This window comes from Plecotus auritus (genome assembly GCF_963455305.1).
Source record: "Plecotus auritus genome assembly, chromosome: 2".
Lineage (NCBI taxonomy): Eukaryota > Metazoa > Chordata > Mammalia > Chiroptera > Vespertilionidae > Plecotus > Plecotus auritus.
In genome coordinates this window covers 225,694,397-225,718,132 of record NC_137771.1, presented here as the reverse complement: position 1 = coordinate 225,718,132, position 23,736 = coordinate 225,694,397, and the positions used below count along the sequence as shown (strand labels likewise).

The 23,736-nt window shown below is 41.9% G+C and overlaps 1 protein-coding gene across 8 annotated transcripts in view; it reads left to right on the top strand.

Annotated features, from left to right (window-relative positions):
* TTC3 (tetratricopeptide repeat domain 3) overlaps nt 1–23,736 on the top strand; it is a gene marked incomplete at its 5' end in the record, with an annotated part of 99,474 nt that overhangs the window by 49,879 nt on the left and 25,859 nt on the right. For all 8 annotated transcript variants that reach the window (XM_080654941.1, XM_080654940.1, XM_080654935.1 and 5 more), the window contains 12 exons: nt 210–330; nt 2,937–3,059; nt 3,842–3,943; nt 4,508–4,600; nt 5,740–5,807; nt 6,829–6,965; nt 8,382–8,708; nt 9,905–10,156; nt 12,920–12,966; nt 13,906–13,962; nt 15,096–15,169; nt 18,400–18,561. In XM_080654941.1, the coding sequence (XP_080511067.1) occupies nt 210–330; nt 2,937–3,059; nt 3,842–3,943; nt 4,508–4,600; nt 5,740–5,807; nt 6,829–6,965; nt 8,382–8,708; nt 9,905–10,156; nt 12,920–12,966; nt 13,906–13,962; nt 15,096–15,169; nt 18,400–18,561 (1,563 nt within the window). The remainder of the gene's footprint in view (nt 1–209; nt 331–2,936; nt 3,060–3,841; nt 3,944–4,507; nt 4,601–5,739; nt 5,808–6,828; nt 6,966–8,381; nt 8,709–9,904; nt 10,157–12,919; nt 12,967–13,905; nt 13,963–15,095; nt 15,170–18,399; nt 18,562–23,736) is intronic.

Sequence of the window (23,736 nt, the reverse complement as noted above, 5' to 3'; positions counted from 1 at the left end):
ATGCCCCCCACTGGGGATTAATTCGTATGTGCTCTGACCCGAAATTGAACCATGACCTCTTGGTTCATAAATCGACACTCAACCACTGAGTCACGCTGGCCAGGCTCAAATATACTCTTACTAGTTATCTTGAAATCTCTGACTTTTGTTGTGGGACTGAAAATTCATGTAACACCTTTAATACCTTTTTTCTTCATTATTATGACTAGGTTTCTAGAAGCTCTTAATCACTTTGAGAAAGCAAGAACCCTGATTTGTCGACTCCCTGGAGTGCTAACTTGGCCCACAAGTAATGTGGTTATTGAAGAGACTCGGCCGGGGAAAATAAAGGTAACGCTTTCTTTCTGCAGAGAGCATCTTACCAACTGCAAAAGCCCACCTTCACTGGCTGGCTCAGGTGTCAGAAAGCAAGGAGACAGCATTCTGGCCTCAGCTCCCCGACAGGAGCTTCCCCTTTAAGGACTAGTGAGAAGTACTAACATTTACTAAATGTTTTCTATTGCCAGTCACACACCTACCACATTTCATTACCTTCAGTCCTCACAACAGTCCTACAGATGAGTACTATGATTTATCCCCATTTTATGGAGGGGGAAGATTAAGTGTGGAGAGGTAGGTAATGAGCTCAAGATTAAACAGCCGGGAAATGGTGGAGCTGGACTTGAATCCAGGTGTTCTGACTTCAGTGTGCATTCTTAAGGGATGCAGTCCTTCGGAAAGTTGTAGCATTGCTGTTTCATCATAGTTACTGTGGTTACTGAGGGGTACTTGAAGACTCAGAAAGCATAAATTTAGTCTCAAATCCAGAAGCAGAGGATGCTTTGCTAGCTTTTGAGAGACTAAATTATGTGTAAATTGACTAGGATAGGCCTTTGGTTGTGGGGAACTTGGTCATGTACTAAGAACTGGCTTTTGACCAAAGCTTTTCTTTTCTTTTTTTTTTTTTTTAAATGTATTTTATTGATTTTTTACAGAGAGGAAGGGAGAGGGATAGAGAGTTAGAAACATCGATGAGAGAGAAACATCGACCAGCTGCCTCCTGCACACCCCCCACTGGGGATGTGCCCGCAACCAAGGTACATGCCCTTGACCGGAATCGAACCTGGGACCCTTGAGTCCACAGGCTGATGCTCTATCCACTGAGCCAAACCGGTTAGGGCTGACCAAAGCTTTTCAAAGCCTAGGGGTCAACTCTCACAACTCAATGATAGAAAGACAACTAATCTAATTAAAAAATAGCCCAAGGATGTGAATAGACATATCTATCAAGAAGTTATACAAATAGCCAATAAGCACGTGAATAGTGTTCAACAACATTAGCTACCAGAGAAACACACATTAAAACCATAGTGAGATATGACTTCACACCCATTGGGATGGTTATCCTCAGAAGGCAGCTAAGAATGAGTGTGGACAAGGATGTGGAGAAGTCAGAACCCTCCTGCGTTGGTGTGGGCATTAGAACGGTGCTGTTGCTTTGAGAAAGTAGTCTGGCACTTCCTCATGGGTTAAAGAATGATTATCCTGTGACCTAGCAGTAGAGATAACACATGTTTTCACAAAAACTTGTATGTGGATGTTCATAGCAACATTATTCACAGGAGGAAAAAGTGTCCAACGGATGAATAGTTAAATAAAATACAGTCTATACAATTGAATGTTATTCAGCCCATACAAAGGAATGAAGTACTCACATGCTACAACATGAACCAACCTCAAAAACATTATGCTAAGGGAAAGAAGCCAGACACAAAGGCCACAGATTGTAGGATTCCATTTATATGAAACTGGAGGCCCGGTGCATGACATTCGTGTGCTGGGGGGTGTCCCTCAGCCCGGCCTGTACCCTCTCGCAGTCCGGGACCCCCGGGGTATTTCCGGCTCTGGGGAGTGGGCCTAAGCTGGCAGTCGGACATTTCCCAAGGGATCCTTAGCGCTGCCGCAGAGGCGGGAGAGGTTCCCACCACTGCTGCTACTCTCATCAGCCATGAGCCCACCTTCTGGCTGAGCGGCGCTCCCCCTGTGGGAGTGCACTGACCACCAGGTGGCAGACGCTCAACACAGAAGCTGCCCCCTGGTGGTCAGTGCATGTCATAGCGACCGGTCATTCCACCGTTTGGTCAATTTGTATATTAGGGTTTTATTATATTGGATCTCCAGAACAGGCAAATGTACATAGAAACAGGAAGTAGATTAGTGGTTGGGAGGAGCTAGGGATTGAAGGAAATGGGGAGGGGTTGCTAATGGGGATGGGGTTTCTTGTTGGGTGATGAAAATGTTGTACATTTAGACTGAGGTGATGGTCGTACAACCCTGTGAATGTACTAAAAACACACTTTAAATATGTGAATTGTATGGTATGTGAATGATATCTTACCCGAAGCTGCTATTAAAAAAATTGTAAAACAAAGGATTATTGGGTTTTCCTCTTTAAACTAGATTGGGATGGAGGCATGGGAACTATTGATAACAAAGGTTCAGGAGCAGTGGGGTCATTCTCAGGGCTCCGGGAGGAGGTGAGGTGCTAGGATCCCAGGTGAAGCGCCCTTGGGATCAGGAGAAGAGGAGCGTCCTAAGGGGGTTTACATTAGGACTCCCTCGGGAAGCATACGTTCAACCGTATGATTGAAGGAGATTTCTAAGAGTTATATGTTATACAGTGAGGCTTGATGGTTACAACAGGATAAGATTTTGATTCTGACTGAAATTCTGAAAACCTTTTTTTAGTTCTTGCCCTCCCCCTCCACCCCCCCATTCCATCATTTTCTATGGATATGTCTCTGTATCAGCCTCCATTAAAAGGTGGTATGTAGTTTGTTCTTGGCTAAACATTTAGTCATTTCTAGGACGAAAATATTTTGACAGCAAGAGGTTATTGAAATCACATGCATTTTGATTGACGAAAGAGTGTTGTAACAGAATCTTTTTTGTTTTAGATGCTCTTAGAGAAATTTATTGAAGAATGCAGGTTCCCTCCAGTGCCAGATGCTGTTTGTTGCTATCAGAAGTGCCATGGATATTCCAAAATCCAGATATACATCACAGATCCAGACTTTAAGGTAAGTCATGACTGTGCACTGGGACATTAACTTGCACAGTTGTGCCTCACAATGAATTTAGAACCAGTCCTGTAATTGGAGGCACCAAGTTCTCCGGGATGCCAGCAGTTTATGTCCCGTTGTCCACCCCTCCCCCTTGACTTCTTTAGGTCTGCATCCTCTCACATGGGAACCCAGAGCCACTGAAATTAACACTGAGGGCCGGCTGGCTAATTCCGTTTCCCCTGTCTAGCCCTGTGCCATCAACTGCCTGTTCCTAGGAGCACAGGAAACAAAACGAGGTTATTACCTCTGATTTGTTGCAATTCTACCTCTTGCAAAATTGGACTCCAATAATCTAAAGGCCATTGTTGATCTCTGAATTGACTCTCAGAAACATAAATTTGAGATCAAGTTTGGCACATAATTGAGTGAATAAGCTACTGGGCCTTAGTTTATTCAAGAAGATAATAAGCTGCCCATTGTGCCAACTGTCCCTGATTAGAGCTGAGATGGAATATTATTTATAAAATATTTTACACATTGTAAAGAATAAAGCAGCTGTAAGCTATGAAAGGGAATATGTCAGTCAAGCATGTACCTCTGGCACTAGGCATTCTGGGGTACAGAAGTAATATGCTCCCCCATGAGGAAAAGTGGTATTTAATTGTGTCTACCAGGTGAATGCAAACAGCTCTCTCTTTATCTTAATATGTGTGTGAGTTAGAGAGAGGGGGGAAGTATATGTGTGTGAGAGACGGCACCTTTAAAATGTGAATTAAACATTTTTTTAATCCCTCCAGGGTTTTATACGAATCAGCTGTTGCCAGTACTGCAAAATAGAATTTCACATGAACTGTTGGAAGAAGTTAAAAACAACAACCTTTAATGATAAAATTGACAAGGTAAGACTAATAAGATTGGGTGTTTTGTTTTTTTAATATGTTTTTAATGATTTCAGAGAGAGGGAGAAAGAGAGAGAAACATCAGTGATGAGAGAGAATCATTGATAGGCTGCCTCCTTCACACCCCACACTGGTGATGGAGCCCACAATCCCGACATGTGCCCTCACTGGGAATCAAACCATAACTTCCTGGTTCATAGGTCGACACTCAACCACTGATCCACGCCGGCTGGGCACTGTGGCTGTGTTTTTGTGTCTGAATCGAAGTTCCCTGGTACATGTTCTTGTGACAGAGGATAAAGATCAAGGGCCAGTGCATTCAGCATTTCTTAAGCTTTTGCTGGGATATGCTTGGTGTATGTCCTGTCAGCTCTCCTTGCATTGACCAAGCAGGTCATTCCTTCTGCAGGGAGGCTCTGCAGGTCCCACGGCAATGAGCAGGGACTTTCAGTGCACCCTGGAGGAGGTTTTTGATGCTATTTTAACTATTCCTGGTGGTTATAATAGTATACATGTTTAGATTTATTCTGATACACAGCACTCTTTTTTTTTTTAATCAAATAGGATTTTCTACAAGGAATTTGTCTTACCCCTGACTGTGAAGGTATTATTTCTAAGATTATCATCTTCAGCAGTGGTGGTCAAGTTAAATGTGAAGTAAGTAATTAAGGGGAAATCTTATTAGGTTGACAATGAGAATACTAAAGCATGATTTAAATTTATGGAAGTTGTATGATTTGGATTTTGTCTTTTCCAGGAAACAGTTACTTAATTTCAGACAATATACGAACGATTAGGATGTGAGAATGCTTCTTTGCAGTAAAGGATTCTCACATTCTTTTATTTCCTAACAGGAAAAGGAGGCTTTTAGAGTTTAGTTTTACTGTTGTCACTCTTTTTATAACCTTGTTTTCATTATTCCCGGTAAACTTCTGGGTATTTGAGGGGTGAGGGTACTTAGGGAGAGGAGTGTCTTGAGGGATTACCTTTACCTGGTCTATATGGAGGTGGCAGGAGTAGGTTGTTATAATGATACTAGGGGCCCAGTGCACGAATTCGTGCACCTTGAAAGCAACTGTGGGCCACGAGGCTGTGGTGGGCACAGGGGCAGGTCTTGACCCATCTTCCGCACCCCCGCTAGGCCCCTCCCGCTGCCGCCGCTCCCATGCGCTGACGGCGCCGACGCCAGCAGTGGGTGCAAGCAGGCGCTGCTGCCCTGATCGCCCCTCAGGAGCAGGGGGGTGTGGAGAAGGCCTCAGGGGTGATCAGGGCCAGCTTTGGGTGCCAGCGCCCAGCGGAATTGTGGCACACGGGAGCAAAGAATTTTCAGTAACCACCAGAGGCTCTCCCCGATGACAGCGACTGGTGCCCCGCTTTGGTCTGGCACCCCTGCTCACCTGCTCCTCCATCCCACCGCAGCCAATGCCTGCCATGTTCCGCATACGCCCCCTGGTGGTCAGCGCACGTCATAACGACCAGTTGTTCAGTTGTTCCACCATTCGGTCTATTTGCATATTAGGGTTTTGTGTATGTAGATTTGTAGTTTATTTGATCTCTGCTTACTTTTAATTTAAAAAACATTTCTTGCTAAAGTGTGTGTACTCTCTTGTTTCTCTTTTCAATACGTTATTTTACTAAAGTTTTCTGGGCTTTTGTCTGGGTCAGAGCATCATCACTGTTCTCTGCCAAACTGACCGTTGACTGTGTGTGTTTCTGAAATGCTTGTTTCTTGTGGTTTTGTGCTTTATGTCCTAAGAGTATGAGACAAATTTCTGGTATCTTTGTTTTATTTAAAGTTTGAACACAAAGTCGTAAAAGAAAAGAAGGTTCCTTCAAAACCTATTCTGAAACAGAAATGTTCTAGGTAAGATTTTTAACAATCCATCACTAGCTTCATGATGTCCTTTACAATATAATTCTATTATGTACAGATTTCTAAATTATGCTGTTTTTGAATTGGCTATGCACACATGTCCAATTAAGTGGTTTTTAAATGCTTTTTATGGATATTTAAAATTTAAAGAGAACTAGCCTGGAATGGTTAAATACTGAAACTTGAATCATAGCCTTATTTAGTGGTTGAATTTACAAGTAAAATTATGACATTTGATGTTGTGAAATTACGTTTGATTAATAGATTTAGCAGTTAGATAAAAATTGTATACTTAGCTCTCAGTTGTTTAAACTTTAATTCCAAAAGCGTAGTTTCTTGTTATCTCTCTTCAGCAAACATTTTGGACCAGTGACTTATTTCTCACACTGAAATACTCAATGTACTGTCAAAATTATTTCCTTCTTTGTATCCTCTTGTTCAGATCAAATAATTTCATTGTTTTTTGCTTTTCTTTTTGGTCCTGCCTCTTGTTTTCCATTCTAATAAGTGATTTTTTTCATCATTGATGATCAAGAAAAAGCAAAAGAAAAGAGGAACAGACTTATTTGTTGAAGAGAATTCATTGTAACCATATTAACCAAATTCTGTAGTTGTGGGCCATTATTGGGATGTGAAAATAATAGTTTACTGTGGGATCTTTTTTTGAAATAAGTGTGTACATGTATTATCTTGCAGAGTAATTTTTATTCTTCCTATTCACCTTAAGCAGTAACTTATAAACATGGAAATAATATCTGTACCATCTATACGTGCCATCCTTAATTAAGTCACTCAGTCCCGAGGCCCTTGTTTTCATGAAACAAGTACCGTTAGTTTGACTGCATTGACCACGTGTCAACAGCTTTTGATATTGAACAGCAGATGCAGACTGAGCCCTGACTAGAAAGGAACACTCCTAACTTACTGCTTAGAGAATGCTTTCTATAGCAGCCAAAGGAAAATAGTTGCGTTTGTAACAGGTGAATTATCACTAATTGTAAATATTTATCAGCCTAGAGAAGCTAAGATTGAAAGAAGACAAAAAACTGAAGAGAAAGATCCAAAAACAGGAAGCAAAAAAATTAGCACAAGAAAGAATGGAAGAGGACTTAAGGGAAAGTAATCCACCTAAAACGGAAGAGCAGAAAGGTATGCTGGAGTCCAAGGCATAATGACAATTATGTATTCTCACTTAGACTATAAATGTGAATACTCACCTTACTGGGACTTAGGTTAACTGTTACTGAATTGAAATTTAGGTTTCAGTTGATATTTTAATACTGTCATGGGTGCGGATGGTACACAGGGCCCTGATTTTGGAAGCGGTACACAGGGATTCAAAACACGACCTGCCACCAACCTGGGGCAGACCGTACGTTTACTCATTGCTGAACTGAAGGGGGAGATAATGTTTGTCAACGGTCTGTGGACTCCACTATGTGGATTTAGGTTCTAAAAGTGTGAACTATGAAGTCACTACTAATTATCTGAAACAATGCTGAGTTCAAATGAAGCTGTTTGTAAAAGGTACCACAGAGATTGCCTAGTACAGCCTTTTTGTTTTATGTTCATCTTGTCATCATTCCCTGAAGAACGGGAACGTACCTGGTAATTTCACTGTTTCTGTGGACATATTGGTCTGTATGTATACTTCCAGATGATTTGAAGTAAGTTATTCTCATTTTCTGCGATGGCCATCTATAAAATAAATATTTCCTCTTGCTGTCTTACTGTTCATCTAGTATTCCATTAATGTTTCACAAATCAACCAAAATGATCTTTCTTACTGAAAAGGTTTTCAGTGAACGTTGGTATTTTAACTTTGGGTGCTTCAGGAGGCTACATGGCCATCCTGTAGGAAGATGAGTGGGCAGGACGATGAACTTCTGAGATATTTTCCCACTAGTAGTCAGTGAGTCCACAGGTCTGCAATTTAGGATCCAACAATAAGATGAATAATGTAATAAAATCTACCAAATATTAATTGAATTTGTAACTGAATAAATGATCCCTTTAACTCCAAAAAAACCCCTTGGTATTCTTAATGACTAAACATGTTTATTGGATATAACGATGTTATATTGAATATAAAATTTATAATTTTAGGTAGTTGATAAAGTTGGGTTAGGATGGTTGAGGGAAGTAACTTTATTTTAGAGGGACTCAAATTTTAGATGTTACATGAGTGGTTCAGAGTGAATGAGATAAGGTACTTTTGCTGTGTTTTGTTGAACGTGAACTATATTTTTTCAAAGGCATTGTTAAATATAGGGTGGAGCAAAAAACGTACACTTGTGACTGAGTGAAACAGTTTATTCTTTTATTATTATTTATTAATTATTGTATTATTTTCTATATGAACAACTATAAACGTACTTTTGCCCCACCCTGTATTTATATTCCTAATTTAAAAATTTCTTGAGTTGTTTATTTAAAACGACATCAAGACTCCATCTGCGCCATGTTCACGTTGCTCTGTGAGGTTACCGCATTCCTCTCCAAGTTCCGGTCTCTGCAGGTTGGTCCGGTTTCTCACTGTAACTGGCCGCTGTGGTTTATCCTCAGAAACTGTAGCCCGTGCTGAGAGCTGCCAGTTCCTGGACGACAGGATCTTGCAGTGCATCAAGCAGTACGCCGACAAGATCAAGTCTGGGGTGCTGGACGCGTCCAAGCTCCTCAAAGAGCTGCTCTCCTGGAAGGTTTTGAGCACAGAAGACTACACCACCTGCTTTTCCAGCAGAAATTTCCTAAGCGAAGCGGTGGACTATGTCATTCGTCACTTGATTCAGGAAAAGAACAGAGTCAAAACAAGGGTGTTCCTGCACGTTTTGAGTGAGCTTAAAGAAGTGGAGCCGAAGTTAGCCACTTGGATCCAGAAACTCAATAGCTTTGGTATGTCACTTACTTTAGAGATGCAGTTTAGTAGAAAGGATGCATGTGGGCCTCCAAGTCTTTTTTGTTTTCCTGTCATTATTTGTGATTTTTTTTTTAAGTAGGGCTACAAATGGATAAAGTTAAAAATACTATTTTTCCAACTCACAATTTATAGCTTATTTTACACAAAGGTTATAATATACACTTTCAAAAGGTATAAACACAAAAAAGCTCAGAAAATCCAGTCCCGTATTATGCTAAACATTTGTAAACGTGTAAAATGTAAGAACTGTAAATTCTGGGCCCAGCCGTGGGTACATAGCACCCCCTGTCATGCCCTGTTTTCCGATGGTCTTAGGCGACCCTGCTAGCGGTTCTCATCCTGTGGGTCGTGACCGCTGCTGTAGAGCCTAAGACCATCAGAAAACACAGATATTTCCATTACGATTGAAAATAGTAGCAAAATTACAGTTATGAAGTAGCAACGAAAGTAATGTTATGGTTGGGGGTCACCACAACATGAGGGACTGTATTTAAAGGGTCGCGGCATTAGGAAGGTTGAGAACCACTACCTTAATGGAAAAGTTAGAGGGAAGAATAGATGGAAGAATTGCTTAGGATCACCTAAGGCAAATCTACCACAGGATTATAAAACTTCCTCTCTCCTGGTTTTCCTGGTTTGGTTGAGGAAGGCCCAACCAGTCTCTTTGCCTAAGGCCCTCAAGCAGGCACTGGGGAAGGCGGCTGCAGGCAGAGTTATTATCTAACCATTTCCTGTTTTAAAGGGTGTTTGGGAATATTACTTGTTTGTGTATATAACTGATGTTTTGTTACTGTGGAATATGTGTAGTAAAGCATTATAAAATCTTACTAGTTTGTACTGGTTGAATGAAAGTCATTGTGAATTAGTGAAAAGGTTATTGCTGTATTTTTAAAGGAATTTAATTACTTTTTCTAAGTTTAATAAAAATAACTAATAATAGAAGCCTTTGGCCCACTTTTCAACTAATAGATACGAATTATTGTAATTTGCATGTCCATGTTAAATGGTGTTTCTGAAATGTATAATAGCTTAAACAAGTTTATTCTCAAGTATTTATGTCTTCACTGCAATTGTAAGCGAACTGTAACGGAACCATTTTCAAGATGTGAAGGTGAATGTGATTTTACAGTAAGTGGTTCTCCGTCTGATTTGGGTTTTGTTTTTATCACAGGCTTAGATGCCACAGAATCTTTTTTCTCTCGTTATGGAGCATCTCTCAAGGAGCTTGATTTTAGCATCATGACTTTTCTCTGGAATGAGAAGTATGGTCATAAACTAAACTCTATCGAAGGAAAGCAGCTTGACTATTTCTGCGAGCTGGCATCGCCGAAGGAAGCCCGCTGTCTGATTTGGCTGCTGGAAGAACACAGAGACAAGTTCCCGGCCTTGCACAACGCGTTAGACGAATTCTTCGATATCATGGGTATGTGGGTGGAGTTTCAGTTTATACTGTCCCTGGTCTTAGGGGGAGATCTGTGTTTGCGGAGGGCAGTGATTAAGAATAGTACTTTTTTTCATGTCCAAACCTTTTTATCCTATGGAACTCAGCGTTGTGGACATATTCAGATCACTGTTCTCGTCTTAGATATTTTGACGGTGTTGTGGCAGAGATTGCGTGTTAAGTTGACAGAATTTATTAGGAAATGGGTTTGATCTGCAGCAGTCAGGAAAATGGCCGCAGGGGGTGATGTTTGCAGAAGCTAACGCAGACAGATGCACATCTGCCGTGGGAGGAGTGGGAACTGTGAGTCAGGAATAGTGGGCTCTGGCTCACTTCTCCCCTCATTTCTTAAAAAGCTTGTTTTTACGCTGCTTTGAGGCCCATGCTAAGAGTTAACAAGGAATTCAGGAATGCTTACGCTATTCCCTGCCCTCAGGACCTTTGGCTCTCCGAAAGGGAATAAGATGAATATACGTATAATGTGGGGGTAAAAGCGCAGTGAGAGAAGACCGGATAAGTGGGTTCAGATGAAGGAGTGAGCACGTGCATTCTCCCGGGAGGAGGAAAGCCTGGTGTGGGGGTGAGGTCCGAGCTGGAGGTGGAATGGCACAGAGTGACCTCCAGGCCTAGAGAGGAGGGCGGGCCATCAGGGACCTGTGTGGGTAAGGGCTGAATGTGATAACTGGTAGTCAGTTTTTAGCTTCTCTTGATTCATAGCTTCTTCATTAAAATAAGACAATTTGGAGCCAGTGATCTGTGTGGTCCCATTTTGCTTAAATTATAACATTTTAGATTCTAAATTAATTAATTTCTTATTTTTGCTACTACATGTATGTCTTATGGTAATGCCTCTCCCTTTTCTCCCATCATCAGAAGTTGACTTTATTGTTAGGCATTGACTTGGAAATTTCGTGCTGTTTGTTTTAAAATGTACATTAAAAGTCTGGCCCTGTACAAAAATGTCACGTTACCAAGTTCAAATGCATATAAGGAACCAGAGGCTTGCTTTTGCTGTGGGTTCTTGTGAAGAGCACACCCCACATACAGGTAGTTTTATTTCTCCAGGACTCTGCATGACTGGAGTGACAGGCCACGGGACAGCCTGAATTTATTCCATCACTTTGCTGCTGGTGATAAAATGCTGTCCCGGGACTGAGCTTGCACAACCCGATGCATGTTTGAGTCACACGACAGGACAACTAAAAAGGACAGTTCCCGCTGTGTGCATGGTCCCGATTCTGGTGTTCTGTACCTAAAATGCACAGTCCACCGGGCTGCAACCCTTTCTCTGCTCTCAGCCAGAGAGTTGGAAGCCAGCAGCCAAATGACTGGCCAACAGATTTTCAAGTCCCATAGCTCTGCCTCTCACCTTTACCCTGACATTTTCAGTTTTGTCTCCTTTCATTAGAAGTACTTACATTTCTTTAAAGTTTAAAAAGTCCACAGATCTTGTAGATTAAGATAAGCTGGGAGCCCCAACCTGCCTCCTGAGGTCTGGGTGCATTTTCCCTGTTGGAATTTCTGTGTAGAAAGCCAAGAAGTCCCTTGAGAGCAATGTGGCTGAACTCGTTTATGTCCCACTTACTGAATTTATCTGATCAGTAACATTGTTGTATATCTGGTTTTTAAGAGAAATTGGAATTGGTCTGGATTCTTCCTTTTCCCTGTTACTCCATACCTAGTTGGTCAGCAATCCATATGAGCTTCATCTCGGATGTGTCCTTCCCTGTCCATCCCCATTTCTTAGCCAGGAGCGCAGTGGTCTTTCCATGCAGAAGTCAGTAGCCTCCAAACTGGTCTCCATACCTAGACCCTCCCCCTCCAAATCTTCCTCCTGCGCTGCCTCCAGGGACTCTTGAGGAACATCTCTTCGATCTGTAACTATTCTCTTTGGGATCCACTTGCTTAGTTTTGCCGGCTGATTAAATTCACATCATGTATCTGGGCTCATCGTCACTCAGCCCTTCTGCCTTCTGAATCAACACCACGCCAGTTACTGTGCCCCAGCCTGCCCTGTGCTTTCCTGCCTCCTGTCTTTGCTCATCCAGTTCCTCCAGCCTCATCCCACCCCGTTGCGTGTTCATGTCAAGCCCCTTACTCCCCAAAGCCCTTGATGATCCCTCGGGGCCTCTCCCCTCGAATACTTCATTATTCTGTCAGCTTTGTTCCCGGGTATTTATTGTGGGAGTTAGCACACCGGGTGGCAGGCATCTGCCTGGTTGTCTTTTTTGTAGAAATAGGCGTGTGGGTGGCAGGGACTATTTTGTGCATCTCTATTCCCAACAACTGGCATAGAGTTTGGCACCTAGAAGGCACTCAAATTATGCTGAAATGGATTGAAATTTTGTGGTTCTTTGTAGTTGGTTTCCCATTTAGTTAGCCATTTCACCCTTGCCTCCTAAACTAGACTTGTGTCAAAGCCAAATGAGGCATAAGAGCATAGTCTGTGTCAGTGTACCTGGGGTAGCTTTCTTTAAAGCTATAGTGCAGGGTGGGGAATGTCTGGCCCGCCAAGACCCGAGTAATCATGTGGTCTGGCCCTGCCAAGGCATTAGGGATGAGTTAATTGAATGTTTGAACAAATACAGCAGCTAATTTTTAAGTTGATAATTTGGTATGGCCCATGAATGATGTTATAAATATCCAAATGGCCCTTGGCAGGAGAAGGGTTCCCCACCCATTTTGGTGTATTATATGGCGATGTTAATGCTTCGCTGACGCACAAAACTCTCTCTCTTCCTGCAGACAGCCGCTGCACTGTGCTGAGGAAGCAAGACAGCGGTGATGTGCCAGTAAGTCATTCGATCACTTCAAATGTTGTGTCTGGTTTGTGTTAGCCAGAGGAAGGGGAGGCCCCAGGCCAGTGTGGTTCCATCCCAGGTGGCACTCCAGAACCCAATCTGGAGGACTTCTGGTAACATGTACTGTTTCATTAGGAAGTTAATCCCAATCTGCCCCTCGGAATCAGAGCAAGTCAGCAAACGCTGAGGCTTACATTAGACAACCGCCTTAAAGTTTCACAGCTAATAAATGTTAGTCTTAGAAATAGGAAAGCAGTTCTTGAATAATCTCCTGGCATAAAAACGAAAAGTTACCTGTAATTGTGAAAATTTTCATGTTTGCTCTTTAAGAAAAATAAAGGGACTTTGTTTTGAGTGCTGCCAAATTGAGTGTAAATTACAATGCCGGAGTTGTCTTCCTTAGTAGGTTGTGGCAGTTTTCAAACAGAAAATTGCTTGTTTACTGACTTTTTAGTATCCAGTCATCTGTACTTAGAAGTTTTGTCTTAATCCGTTCTGTCAGGTATTGCCCAGCTGCATAGGCAGGCACAGCTGAGATACCCCGTGAGAGTTACGCTTCTCCTGAACGCACTGTCAGTGCTCCCAGGCCTGGTCAGGTGCACATGTCCAGTTTGCCTAAGTGAAAGGAAAGTCATTAAAATACTACTAGCGTGTAACTGGAATTACCTTAAAAGTCTGATATGAACCTTATTGAAAATGTGTTCAAAATGTTGGAACAATGGAATTTTAGTTACAACATTAGGCAACATTAAACTTTTTCTTAATTTCTGTTATAAATCATAACAATAGGGCTGACACGCTATAGTGTTATTTTTGTTAAACATTTTATGTAATTCAACTTATGACCAGTCTCAAAATCATGGTATAATATATGGTAGTTTCATAATGCTGTTATTTGAGTGTTCAGTGATTTTTCTCTCCATTTTTCAGTTTAATTCTACCAAGATAAAAAACAAAGGCAAGAAAAAGAAGCCAAAAGATTTAAAGGTATGGAGTATTTTGTGAGTTAATTCTTATGTAAAATAATTTAATATGTAAATTAGAATTAACCAGTTCTTGGGATATTTTGAAGTATTTTGTTGAGATGACTTTCTAGGCTTTAAAGATATGGCAGTCTTCTACATTTTGAATAAATTCAAGGTTCATATTGTATATAAGTAACTTTTTTTTTTAAATATATTTTATTGATTTTTTACAGAGAGGAAGGAAGAGGGATAGATAGTCAGAAACATCGATGAGAGAGAAACATCGATCAGCTGCCTCCTGCACACCCCCTACTGGGGATGTGCCCGCAACCAAGTTACATGCCCTTGACCGGAATCGAACCTGGGACCTTTCAGTCCACAGGCTGACGCTCTATCCACTGAGCCAAACCGGTTTTGGCAGTATATAAGTAACTCTTAAAAGAGACTTTTATTTTTATTGTCCTTTTTATTTTCTGAAAATTTCTGAGTAAAGACAATTGTCATAATGTGGGATTTTGTCTGGGTGGTTATAGAACAGGGTGACCAAGACAGCTTTGGGGTCAGCTAGACCTGAGTTTATAGCTTGGCTCTTGACCAATTATTGTGATTTTTATTGCTGTTTCTATTATCTCTGTGACCTTGGGCAAGTTATTCAACTTTCCTGTGCCCTAGTGTTAACCATTTGTATGAGGAGATGATACCTCTTATAAATAACGAAAACATTCAAAATAAAGGTGGTAAATCCTAACCATTAAAACAGAATCTCCCTTCCTTCCTCTCACCCAAGGCCGAGCTCTAAACCCATGAGGTCATGAGGGGGCTCTTCTTCATAGCTCTCATGTATTTAGGGGTCATGTTGGGGGCAGGTGTGGAAACAGTGAACAAATATTAGAGGAGGATGAGAGCAGTCAATAAAACTAATGGGAATTTTGAACTCATTTTCAATTTTTTGGAGTGTGGTAAGCTACCTAAATGTTAATTTGGGCCTATTTATGGTTGTTGAAACTTTTATTATTAATGTGTTCCTATTCAAAAGACAATTTAGGTAAGTCTTATATATTTTCGATCTGCATGCATATTTACGGAAGCATTCATCAGTGTTAATGGTAGTTTTAAGATAGAATATTATTTTCATTCTTCTGTCTTTTAAACCAGCCTATGTTAGTTGGGTCTGGAACAACTTCAGTAACACCTAATAATGAGACTATCGCTTCAGGTGAAGACCATAAGTAAGTACAGTTTTTAAATTTTTGCTTCATTTTAACTCAAGTGTTTTAACTTAAGCGATGTTAATTTAATGTATTTTACATTTGTGCTTTCCCTAACTTCTCTGTCTAAAGATATGTATCTAGGACGACAACCTTATGTGACCATCTTGGTTGAATTTATAGCATGACTTGTCAATGTTGAAAATTTATGAAAACTGCATTAAAATCACAAGGTTGCCCTGGCTGGGTGAATCCATTGGTTGGAATGTTGTCCCATACACTAGAAGGTTGTGGGTTAGATTCCCAACCATGGCACCTATGAAGGTTTCAGGTTTGATCTCTGGTCAGGGTGTGTATGAGAGGCAACTGAACAATGTTTTTCTCTCCCTTTCTCTCTAAAACCAGTTAAAAAAACATACCCTCAGGTGAGGACAATCTATATATATAAAGAGCCAGGGTCCATAATGTCCAAAATGACTGAAGGCTCGACTGAACACTGGAAGCCAGTTGCTGTGGGAACATCGACCCAGCACTGACTGCCGAGGGGGCTGCGATCAGGCCTGGACAGAGGCCGGGAGAGAAAAGCAGGGTCTGATCACAGCCCCTGTGGCAGTCAGTGCTAGGTCGGTGTGGCGGAAGTCAGTCCTGGCAACCCAGCACTGACTGCCGAGGGAGCTGTGATCAGGCCCGGAGAGAAAAGCAGGGTCTGATCACAGCCTCTGTGGCAGTCAGTGCTGGGTCGGTGTGGCGGAAGTCAGTCCTGAGTCAGTGAACATAGAGTCAATTAATATCTCTGAGAGGAATTGAGAATATAAAGTACAGTGTAGAGCAATTACTTACATTATTTCACATAAAACTTTTCAACTAAGATATTTTCCTTTATTTAAAATGTATCTTTATTGTTGAAAGTATTACAGATGTCCCTTTGTTTTAGTTGGGTTTTTTGGGGGGTTTTTTCCCCCATTGATCTCCTCCACCCTGCACCAACCCCTTCCAGGCCTTCGCCAGACTGTGTCCATTGGCTATTCCTATCTAATACATAAAAATCAAGAAAGATTTAGAGAAAATAAAATAAAAGATATGCCTGATAAATATTGAACAGAAGAGGTGAAGTTGCTGCATGAATACTGGATACAGGCTTGAAGCCAAAACACAGCTCATGAGATAAAGTTAGTCATTGTAACATAACAAAAGGTTCCTTTCGCCCTGACCGGTTTGGCTCAGTGGATAGAGCGTCGGCCTGCAGATTCAAGGGTCCCAGGTTCGATTCCCGTCAAGGGCATGTACCTTGGTTGCGGGCACATCCCCAGTAGGGGGTGTGCAGGAGGCAGCTGATCGATGTTTCTCTCTCATCGATGTTTCTAACTCTCTATCCCTCTCCCTTCCTCTCTGTAAAAAAATCAATAAAATATATTAAAAAAAAAAAAACACAAAAAACAAAAGGTTCCTTTCACTAAAGAGATAAGATGGTTCCCAATACTTATACACGTAACAGAACAGTGTGGGGGTTCAGAATGAGCCTCACCAAGATGTGTCTCAGTGGTATGCAGATTTTTGAGCTAAGGGCAATTTTAGATTCAGGCTCAAGTGAAAATTCTGCCCCTCCCTTTAACTACCTAAAAAAAATTGAATTAGAGGCCTTGCCCATAATAAGACATTATCCTATGTAATAAAAGGCTAATATGCAAATCGACTGAACAGCAGAACGACCAGTCACTATGACATGCACTGACCACCAGGGGGCAGATGCTCAATGCAGGAGCTGTCCCCTGGTGGTGCTGTGCTCCCTCAGGGGGAGCGCCACTAAGCCAGAAGCCGGGCTCATGGCTGGCTAGTGCAGCAGCAGTGGTGGGAGCCTCTCCCGCCTACGTGGCGGCGCTAAGGATGTCCGTCTGATGGCTTAGGCCCGCTCCCTATGGAGAGCGAGAGGGTGCAGTCCAGGCTGAGGGAACCCCCCCCCCTCCAAGTGCACGAATCTCGTGCACCGGGCCTCTAGTAAAAAAAATAAAATCACAAGGCTGATGATACTCACTTGATAAATGTGAGAACCCACTCTGTGCAAGATACTATGGGGCAATCCTAAAAAATGTTCTTTAAAATGTTAATTGAAGAAAATGTTCTATTGATAATTACTGGTATATTTGCTAAAATAGGAGAAATGGAGATGTTTTTGGAAGTTATATATATGATGTAATAGTTTAACTTTAAATGTTAGTGATTTTTAATAGCATCTGGTTGTTGAAGCTAAGTTTTGAAGAAACCAATAGACAGACATAAGTAGAAATAAAACTAGTCAGTAGCAGTGACCTTTTTATATCATTCTTTTCTGGGCTAAAAAAAACACAAAAAAAGTTTGGGGTTTTTTCTACATTTCTTAAAGGGGTTGTATAACAGTTGTTTTGCACAGTCATTTTCATGGATTCTTTAAATGGAGAAATTGTTTTAAGTTAAAATTATAATAGCCTATACTTATATTACACTTATATACCAGGCAGTATTCTAAGAGCTTTCCATATAGTACAACTCATTCAATTCACTCTTTCACCCTAGGAGATAACTATTATTCTGTTCACTTTATATGTAAGGCAACTAATGCACAGTGTCGATGCGTGATGTGCCCAAGGACACAGAGCTTGTAAACAGCAGAGCTGAATTTAAACCCAGCAATCTGGTGTAGAGCCCACACTCAAACTGCATCTTTTTAGAGTGCTAAAATCATCCCCCCCCCCCCGCTTTTTTTAAATCTTTTTATTAAGTACGAGTCTCAATTTCACTTTAAATGAATAGCAGGTATAATAAAACTTTTCATTTTTCTCTTTAACAAGTTACAATCAATGCAACATTGAATCTTTTTATTTTTTAAGCCCGGGAGTTTTAAAAAATTTGCTCTTGGTAGCAAGAATAAGTAGGGTAATCTGAAGTGCTTATTCAGTAGTCAGGTGCATCTACTTCTTAACTGTAATTGTGGAAGGTAACTTCTCTGCATTAAATTCTTTGGTAGCGGGTTTTTATTTTTTTGTATCATAATACCACATAACATGTTATTATCTTTTATGTTTATTTTCATTTAATGTTGATGAGGCAAAAGTAGATTTATAGTTGTGAGTACATGAAACAGTTTATTCTCGTATTTATTAATTATTGCATTATTTTTCATACAAACAACTGTAAACCTACTTTTGCCTAACCCTGTATTCTCGGTCACCTAAAACTGGGTCAATTATTCACAAAAATGTTTTTTTAATCAACAGGCGCAATTCAAATTCCGCAGGCCCATTTGTAGTGCCTGACCACCTTCGGCAAGACGTAGAAGAATTCGAAGCTTTGTATGGACAGCACAGCAATGAATATGTTGTCCGTAAGAAGAAGCTGTGGGACATTAACCCAAAGCAAAAAAGTTCAACTCTGTATGAGTGAGTAGAATGTTTCTACAACTACTATTTTATATGGAGGCTGCCAGTTAAAGATGTTAAGTTGTTTAATTTGTATCCCAAATGATTATTAAGTGAATCATTTGTTGGCTTGTAAACTCTGGGGAAGAAAAGTGTTTTTATAGCTTCAGTAGTCTACAAATAAAACTCAGGATTTTTAATTATTAAATTTAAAATCCTAATGATTATTTTTTTTTAAATCTTTATTGTTCCAATTATTACAGATGTTCCTCTTTTTTCCCCCCATAGCTCCCATCCATCCGGTTCCCACCCCACTCCAGGCCTTTCCCCCCCACTGACCTCATCCATAGGTGTAAGCTCTTTGTCCAATCTCTTCCCGCAACCCCACAACCCCTTCCCCTGAAAATTGTCATTCTGCTCCCTTTCCGTGCCCCTGATTCTGTTACATTCATCAGTCTGTTCTGTTCATCAGGTTTTTTATTCATTTGACTTTTAGTTTCACTTTTGATAGATATGTATTTGTTGTCACTTTGTTCATAATTTTTTATCTTTACCTTTTTCCTCTTCTTAGAGAATACCATTCAGCATTTCATATAATACTGGTTTGGTGGTGATGAACTCCTTTAGCTTTTTCTTGTCTGTGAAGCTCTTTATCTGATCTTCAATTCTAAATGATAGCTTTGCTGGGTAGAGAAATCTTGGTTGTAGGTTCTTGCTATTCATCACTTTGTATATTTCTAGCCACTCCTTTCTGGCCTACATAGTTTCTATTGAGAAATCAGCTGACAGTCATATAGGTGCTCCCTTGTAGGTAACTGTTTTTTCTCTTGCTGCTGTTAAGATTCTCTTTTTGTCTTTTGCCCTTGGCATTTTAATGATGATGTGTCTTGGTGTGGTCCTCTTTAGATTCCTCTTGTTTGGGGTTCTCTGCACTTCCTGGACTTGTAAGTCTATTTCTTTCACCAGGTAGGGGAAGTTTTCTGTCATTATTTCTTCAAATAGGTTTTCAATATCTTGCCCTCTCTCTTCTTCTTGCACCCCCATAATTCGGATGTTGGTACGCTTAAAGTTGTCCCAGAGGCTCCTTACACTATCTTCATATTTTTTAATTCTTTTTTCTTTTTGCTTTTCCAGTTGGGTGTTTTTTGCTTCTTCGTATTTCAAATCTTTGACTTGATTATTGGGATCCTCTAGTCTGCTGTTGTATCTCTATATATTATTCTTTATTTCAGTCAGTGTATGCTTAATTTCTGATTGGTCCTTTTTCATATCCTTGAGGGTCTCACTAAATTTCTCGGAGGTTTCTAGAAGATTCTTGAGTAACCTTATAATCATGGTTTTGAACTCTTTATCCAGTACTTTGCTTTCATCCATTTCTTTCATTTGTGACATGTTTCTTTGTCTCCGCATTTTGGCTGCTTCCCTGTGTTTGTTTCTATGTACTGGGTAGCTGCTAAGTCTCCTTGAGTTGATAGAGTGTCCTTGTGTGGTAGGTGTCCTATAGGACCCAGTGGCTCAGCCTCCCCAGTTACCTGAGGTGGACGCTCTTGGTGCACCCCTTTGTGGGCTGTGTGCACAGTCTTGTAGTTTAGCCTTGATTGCTGTTGGTATCACTGGGAGGAATTGTCCTCCAGGCCAATTGGCTGTGATGACCAGCTGTGTCTACACTGGAAGATCTGTTGCACAGGAGACACCCTTATGGGGCAGGACTTGCTTCAGTGGGGCTTTGGTGCTCACTGAGTCTGCCCCTTGAGTGTATCTCTTATGGATCTGAGGAGTTGTAATCTGGTATGGTCTCACTCTGACCACTGGGTACACTGGCTCTTGGATCTCCAAGGAGGTGCAAGGTCAGCCACTCTCTGGGGCCGCCCAGCAGGAGTTATAGAGAGATCTGCAGATTCCTCCTCTATGTATGGGGTTTGGAGGTGCCCAGACAAGGCCCAGCTGTGAAGCAAGGCAGGCTGCTGCTGCCGGCCTTGGACCTTCTTTTGGAAGCTCTGGGGCTCCTGACCCAGCTGTAGTTTGACAGGTTTTAGAAGGAGAAAGGACAGGCCATTCATATGCAAAAGCTGCTGCGCACAGCTTGGGTGGGGTTGTAAATTGGGCGGGACGGGGTCTCTGGGAATCACGGGTGGAGCAAACAGCAGTGGCTGCCAGTCAGCCCTGCACTGGTGAGGTCCCCGCGTCTCCACGTCCCGCGCCCCCATGCAGGAACAGTGATCGCTGGGAGCACCTCTGAAAGCCGCCCTCGCGTTCCTGCCCCATGTCAGACAGTCCAGTTTCTCTCCGTATGTGACTGGGTCCCCCAGAGTCTCACCCGGAACTGGAGTTTAGAGCAAGCGGGAGCTTGTATCTCCCTCCCGATTAAAAGAGCTGCACATCCAGGTGCCAACACTTTCCGCACCTCTTACCAGTCTCACTGCACTTTCTTCACCTCTCTGGTTGTGGAATTTCCACTCAGCCAGTTTTCCTGCTGTTCTGGGTGGTGGTAGTTCTGCCTTTTAGTTGTAGTTTTGATGTGGTTGTGAGAGGCAGCAAGTATAGGTGTTTACCTATGCCACTATCTTGGTTCTCTCCTAATGATTATTTTGTCAGTTTGAGTTGCTAATGTGAATACTTTCTACTTCCAAAACTGTCCTGCTATGTCCTGATAGGACTGATAAAAGTTTCCAGCCATGCCCTAGCTGGTTTGGCTCAGTAGATAGAGCATGGGCCTGAGGACTGAAAGGTCCCGGGTTCAATTCCAGTCAATGGCAGATGCCTGGGTTGTGGGCTTGATCCCCAGTAGGGGGCGTGTAGAAGCCAGCCAATCAATGATTCTTTCTCGTCATTGATGTTTCTATCTCTCTCCCCCTCTCCCTTCCTCTCTGAAATCAATAAAAATATATTTTTAAAATAAAGTTTCCAGCCATGATTGTTTCACCATGAATTTCAAGTTATACATTTGACAAGGAGGAGTGTGATTATGTGATTTCATTGTCCTTATGTTGATGGATGCATCTGTTTGGCATCTTGTAAGTCCAGCTGAGTAGCTTGGTGAAGTGTTACCCTTTTACCTGGGAAAGGATGCCCAGATCTTGTTCTTACTTCTGCCTGATGATGGTTGTTTAGCTGGCTGACCCTGTCTCCCTGTATGGTATTGGATACTTAACTTCCCGACATTAACCTAGTAAAAGAGAAACTGACTTTCCTTTTGAAGTAATTTGGGTGTGAGTTACTTTTGGATTGAAAATGTGGATGTTAAATTAACACTTAAGGCGAGTCTGAGTGGGTATTCTATGTAATAAAACCCTAATATGCAAATCGACCAAACGGCAGAACGACCAGTTGCTATGACGCGCACTGGGGATAGGGCCTAAGCTGGCAGGCGGACATCCCTCGAAGGGTCCCGGACTGCGAGAGGGCGCAGGCTGGGCTGAGAGACCCTCCCCCCCCCAGTGCACGAATGTTGTGCTCCAGGTCTCTAGTCTATATATATATAAAAGGCTAAGGGACCATCTGGTACCTATGATGCACACTGACCACTAGGGGTCAGACGCTCAACTCAGGAGCTACCAATCTGCGGTGAGTTGGTAGCAGCAGTTCTCAAGTGATGCACCCCAGAACCAGAGAGGAGGGAGCCCAATTCCTTGTGGGTTCACACGATTCTACCTTCAGCTGTGGGTTATGTTGTTGCTGGGGCACTGTCGGCCCCAAATCTCATTTACTGCGGTGACCACAGATGCCCTTCGAGCCACAGCGCCAGCCCAAGTGTGGCTGGCCGGGGAAAGACTGTGGGAGGTTGGCTCCAGGGCATGTCCAGCCCGTCTCGCCCAGTCCCACCCCACCGGCCACCTTCTCATTAATCTCTTTTCAATGTGCACAAATCTGTGCACCAGGCCACTAGTATGCATAATGGAATAAAGAGTTCAGAGAGATTTGGAATTACCATTTTGAGGTTGGCATTAATAAGAAGTGCATGGTGTTTTCCTTAAGAAAAGAAACTGAGGCCCTGACCAGTTTGGCTCAGTGGATAGAGCATCGGCCTGCGGACTGAAGGGTTCCAGGTTTGATTCCAGTCAAGGGCATGTACCTTGGTTGCGGCACATCCCCAGTGGGGGGTGTGCAGGAGACAGCTGATCGATGTTTCTCTCTCATCGATGTTTCTAACTCTCTATCCTTCTCTCTTCCTCTCTGTAAAACATCAATAAAATATATTAAAAAGCAAAGAAACTGAGGGCTAAGAACTGCAATAGAGTATTAAATCAAAAGCTAACTGTTCTCCTGGAAAACCTGTCACTCATCCACAATTTGGTGATTCTGTTTTCCTCAGTTGCTGCATTCCTATTCAGTCTGGTTAGATGCTTTTGGGTTCCTCTTAGTGGTTTTTCTTTATTTAATTTAATTTTATTTTTTTAAAATATATTTTTATTGATTTCAGGGAGGAAAAGAGAGATAGAAACACCAGTGATGAGAGAGAATCATTGATTGGCTGCCTTCTGCATGCCCCACACTGGGGATCAAGCCCGCAACCCAGACACATGAGCTGACCAGGAATTGAATCATGACCTCCTGGTTCATAGGTTGATGCTCAACCACTGATCCATGCCAGCCAGATGACATTGTTTTAGGCCAGAAAAGTGGATAAATAGAGTTAAAAGTTCATTTTGGATTGCATTTCAAATAATAGTAATTATAAAAATTTTATCCACAATAACGTTATTATAATATTTATTTGGACTAGGACCCGTGTTGAATTCAATTTAGTTCTGCACTGAATGTGTGAAAAATTTTTTGCTACTTAGCCAGTGGTCAAAACCTGAAGGTTCTGTTTCTTTGAAAAAGAAAAAAAATTCTGATTATAAAAGTAATTAGTGGCCTACTACACAGATTTGTGCACATTGAAAGGAAATTAATTAGAAGGTAGCTGGTGGGGCGGGACTGGGCAAGATGGGCCGGACACACCGTGGAGCCAACCTCCTGCAGTTCCTCCTCCGCCGGCTGAACCTGGGGTGGCACTGCAGCTCAAAGGGCGTTTGTGGTCACTGCAGCTCGGCAGTAAACCAGATTTGGGCCAACAGTGCCCCAGCAACAACATAACCCACGGCCAAAAGTGGAATTGCGCGGCCCGCAAGGAATCAGGCTCCCTCCTCTCTGATTCTGGGGTGTGTCACCCGAGAACCGCTGCAGCCAAGTCAACGCAGCTCAGAAGCTCCT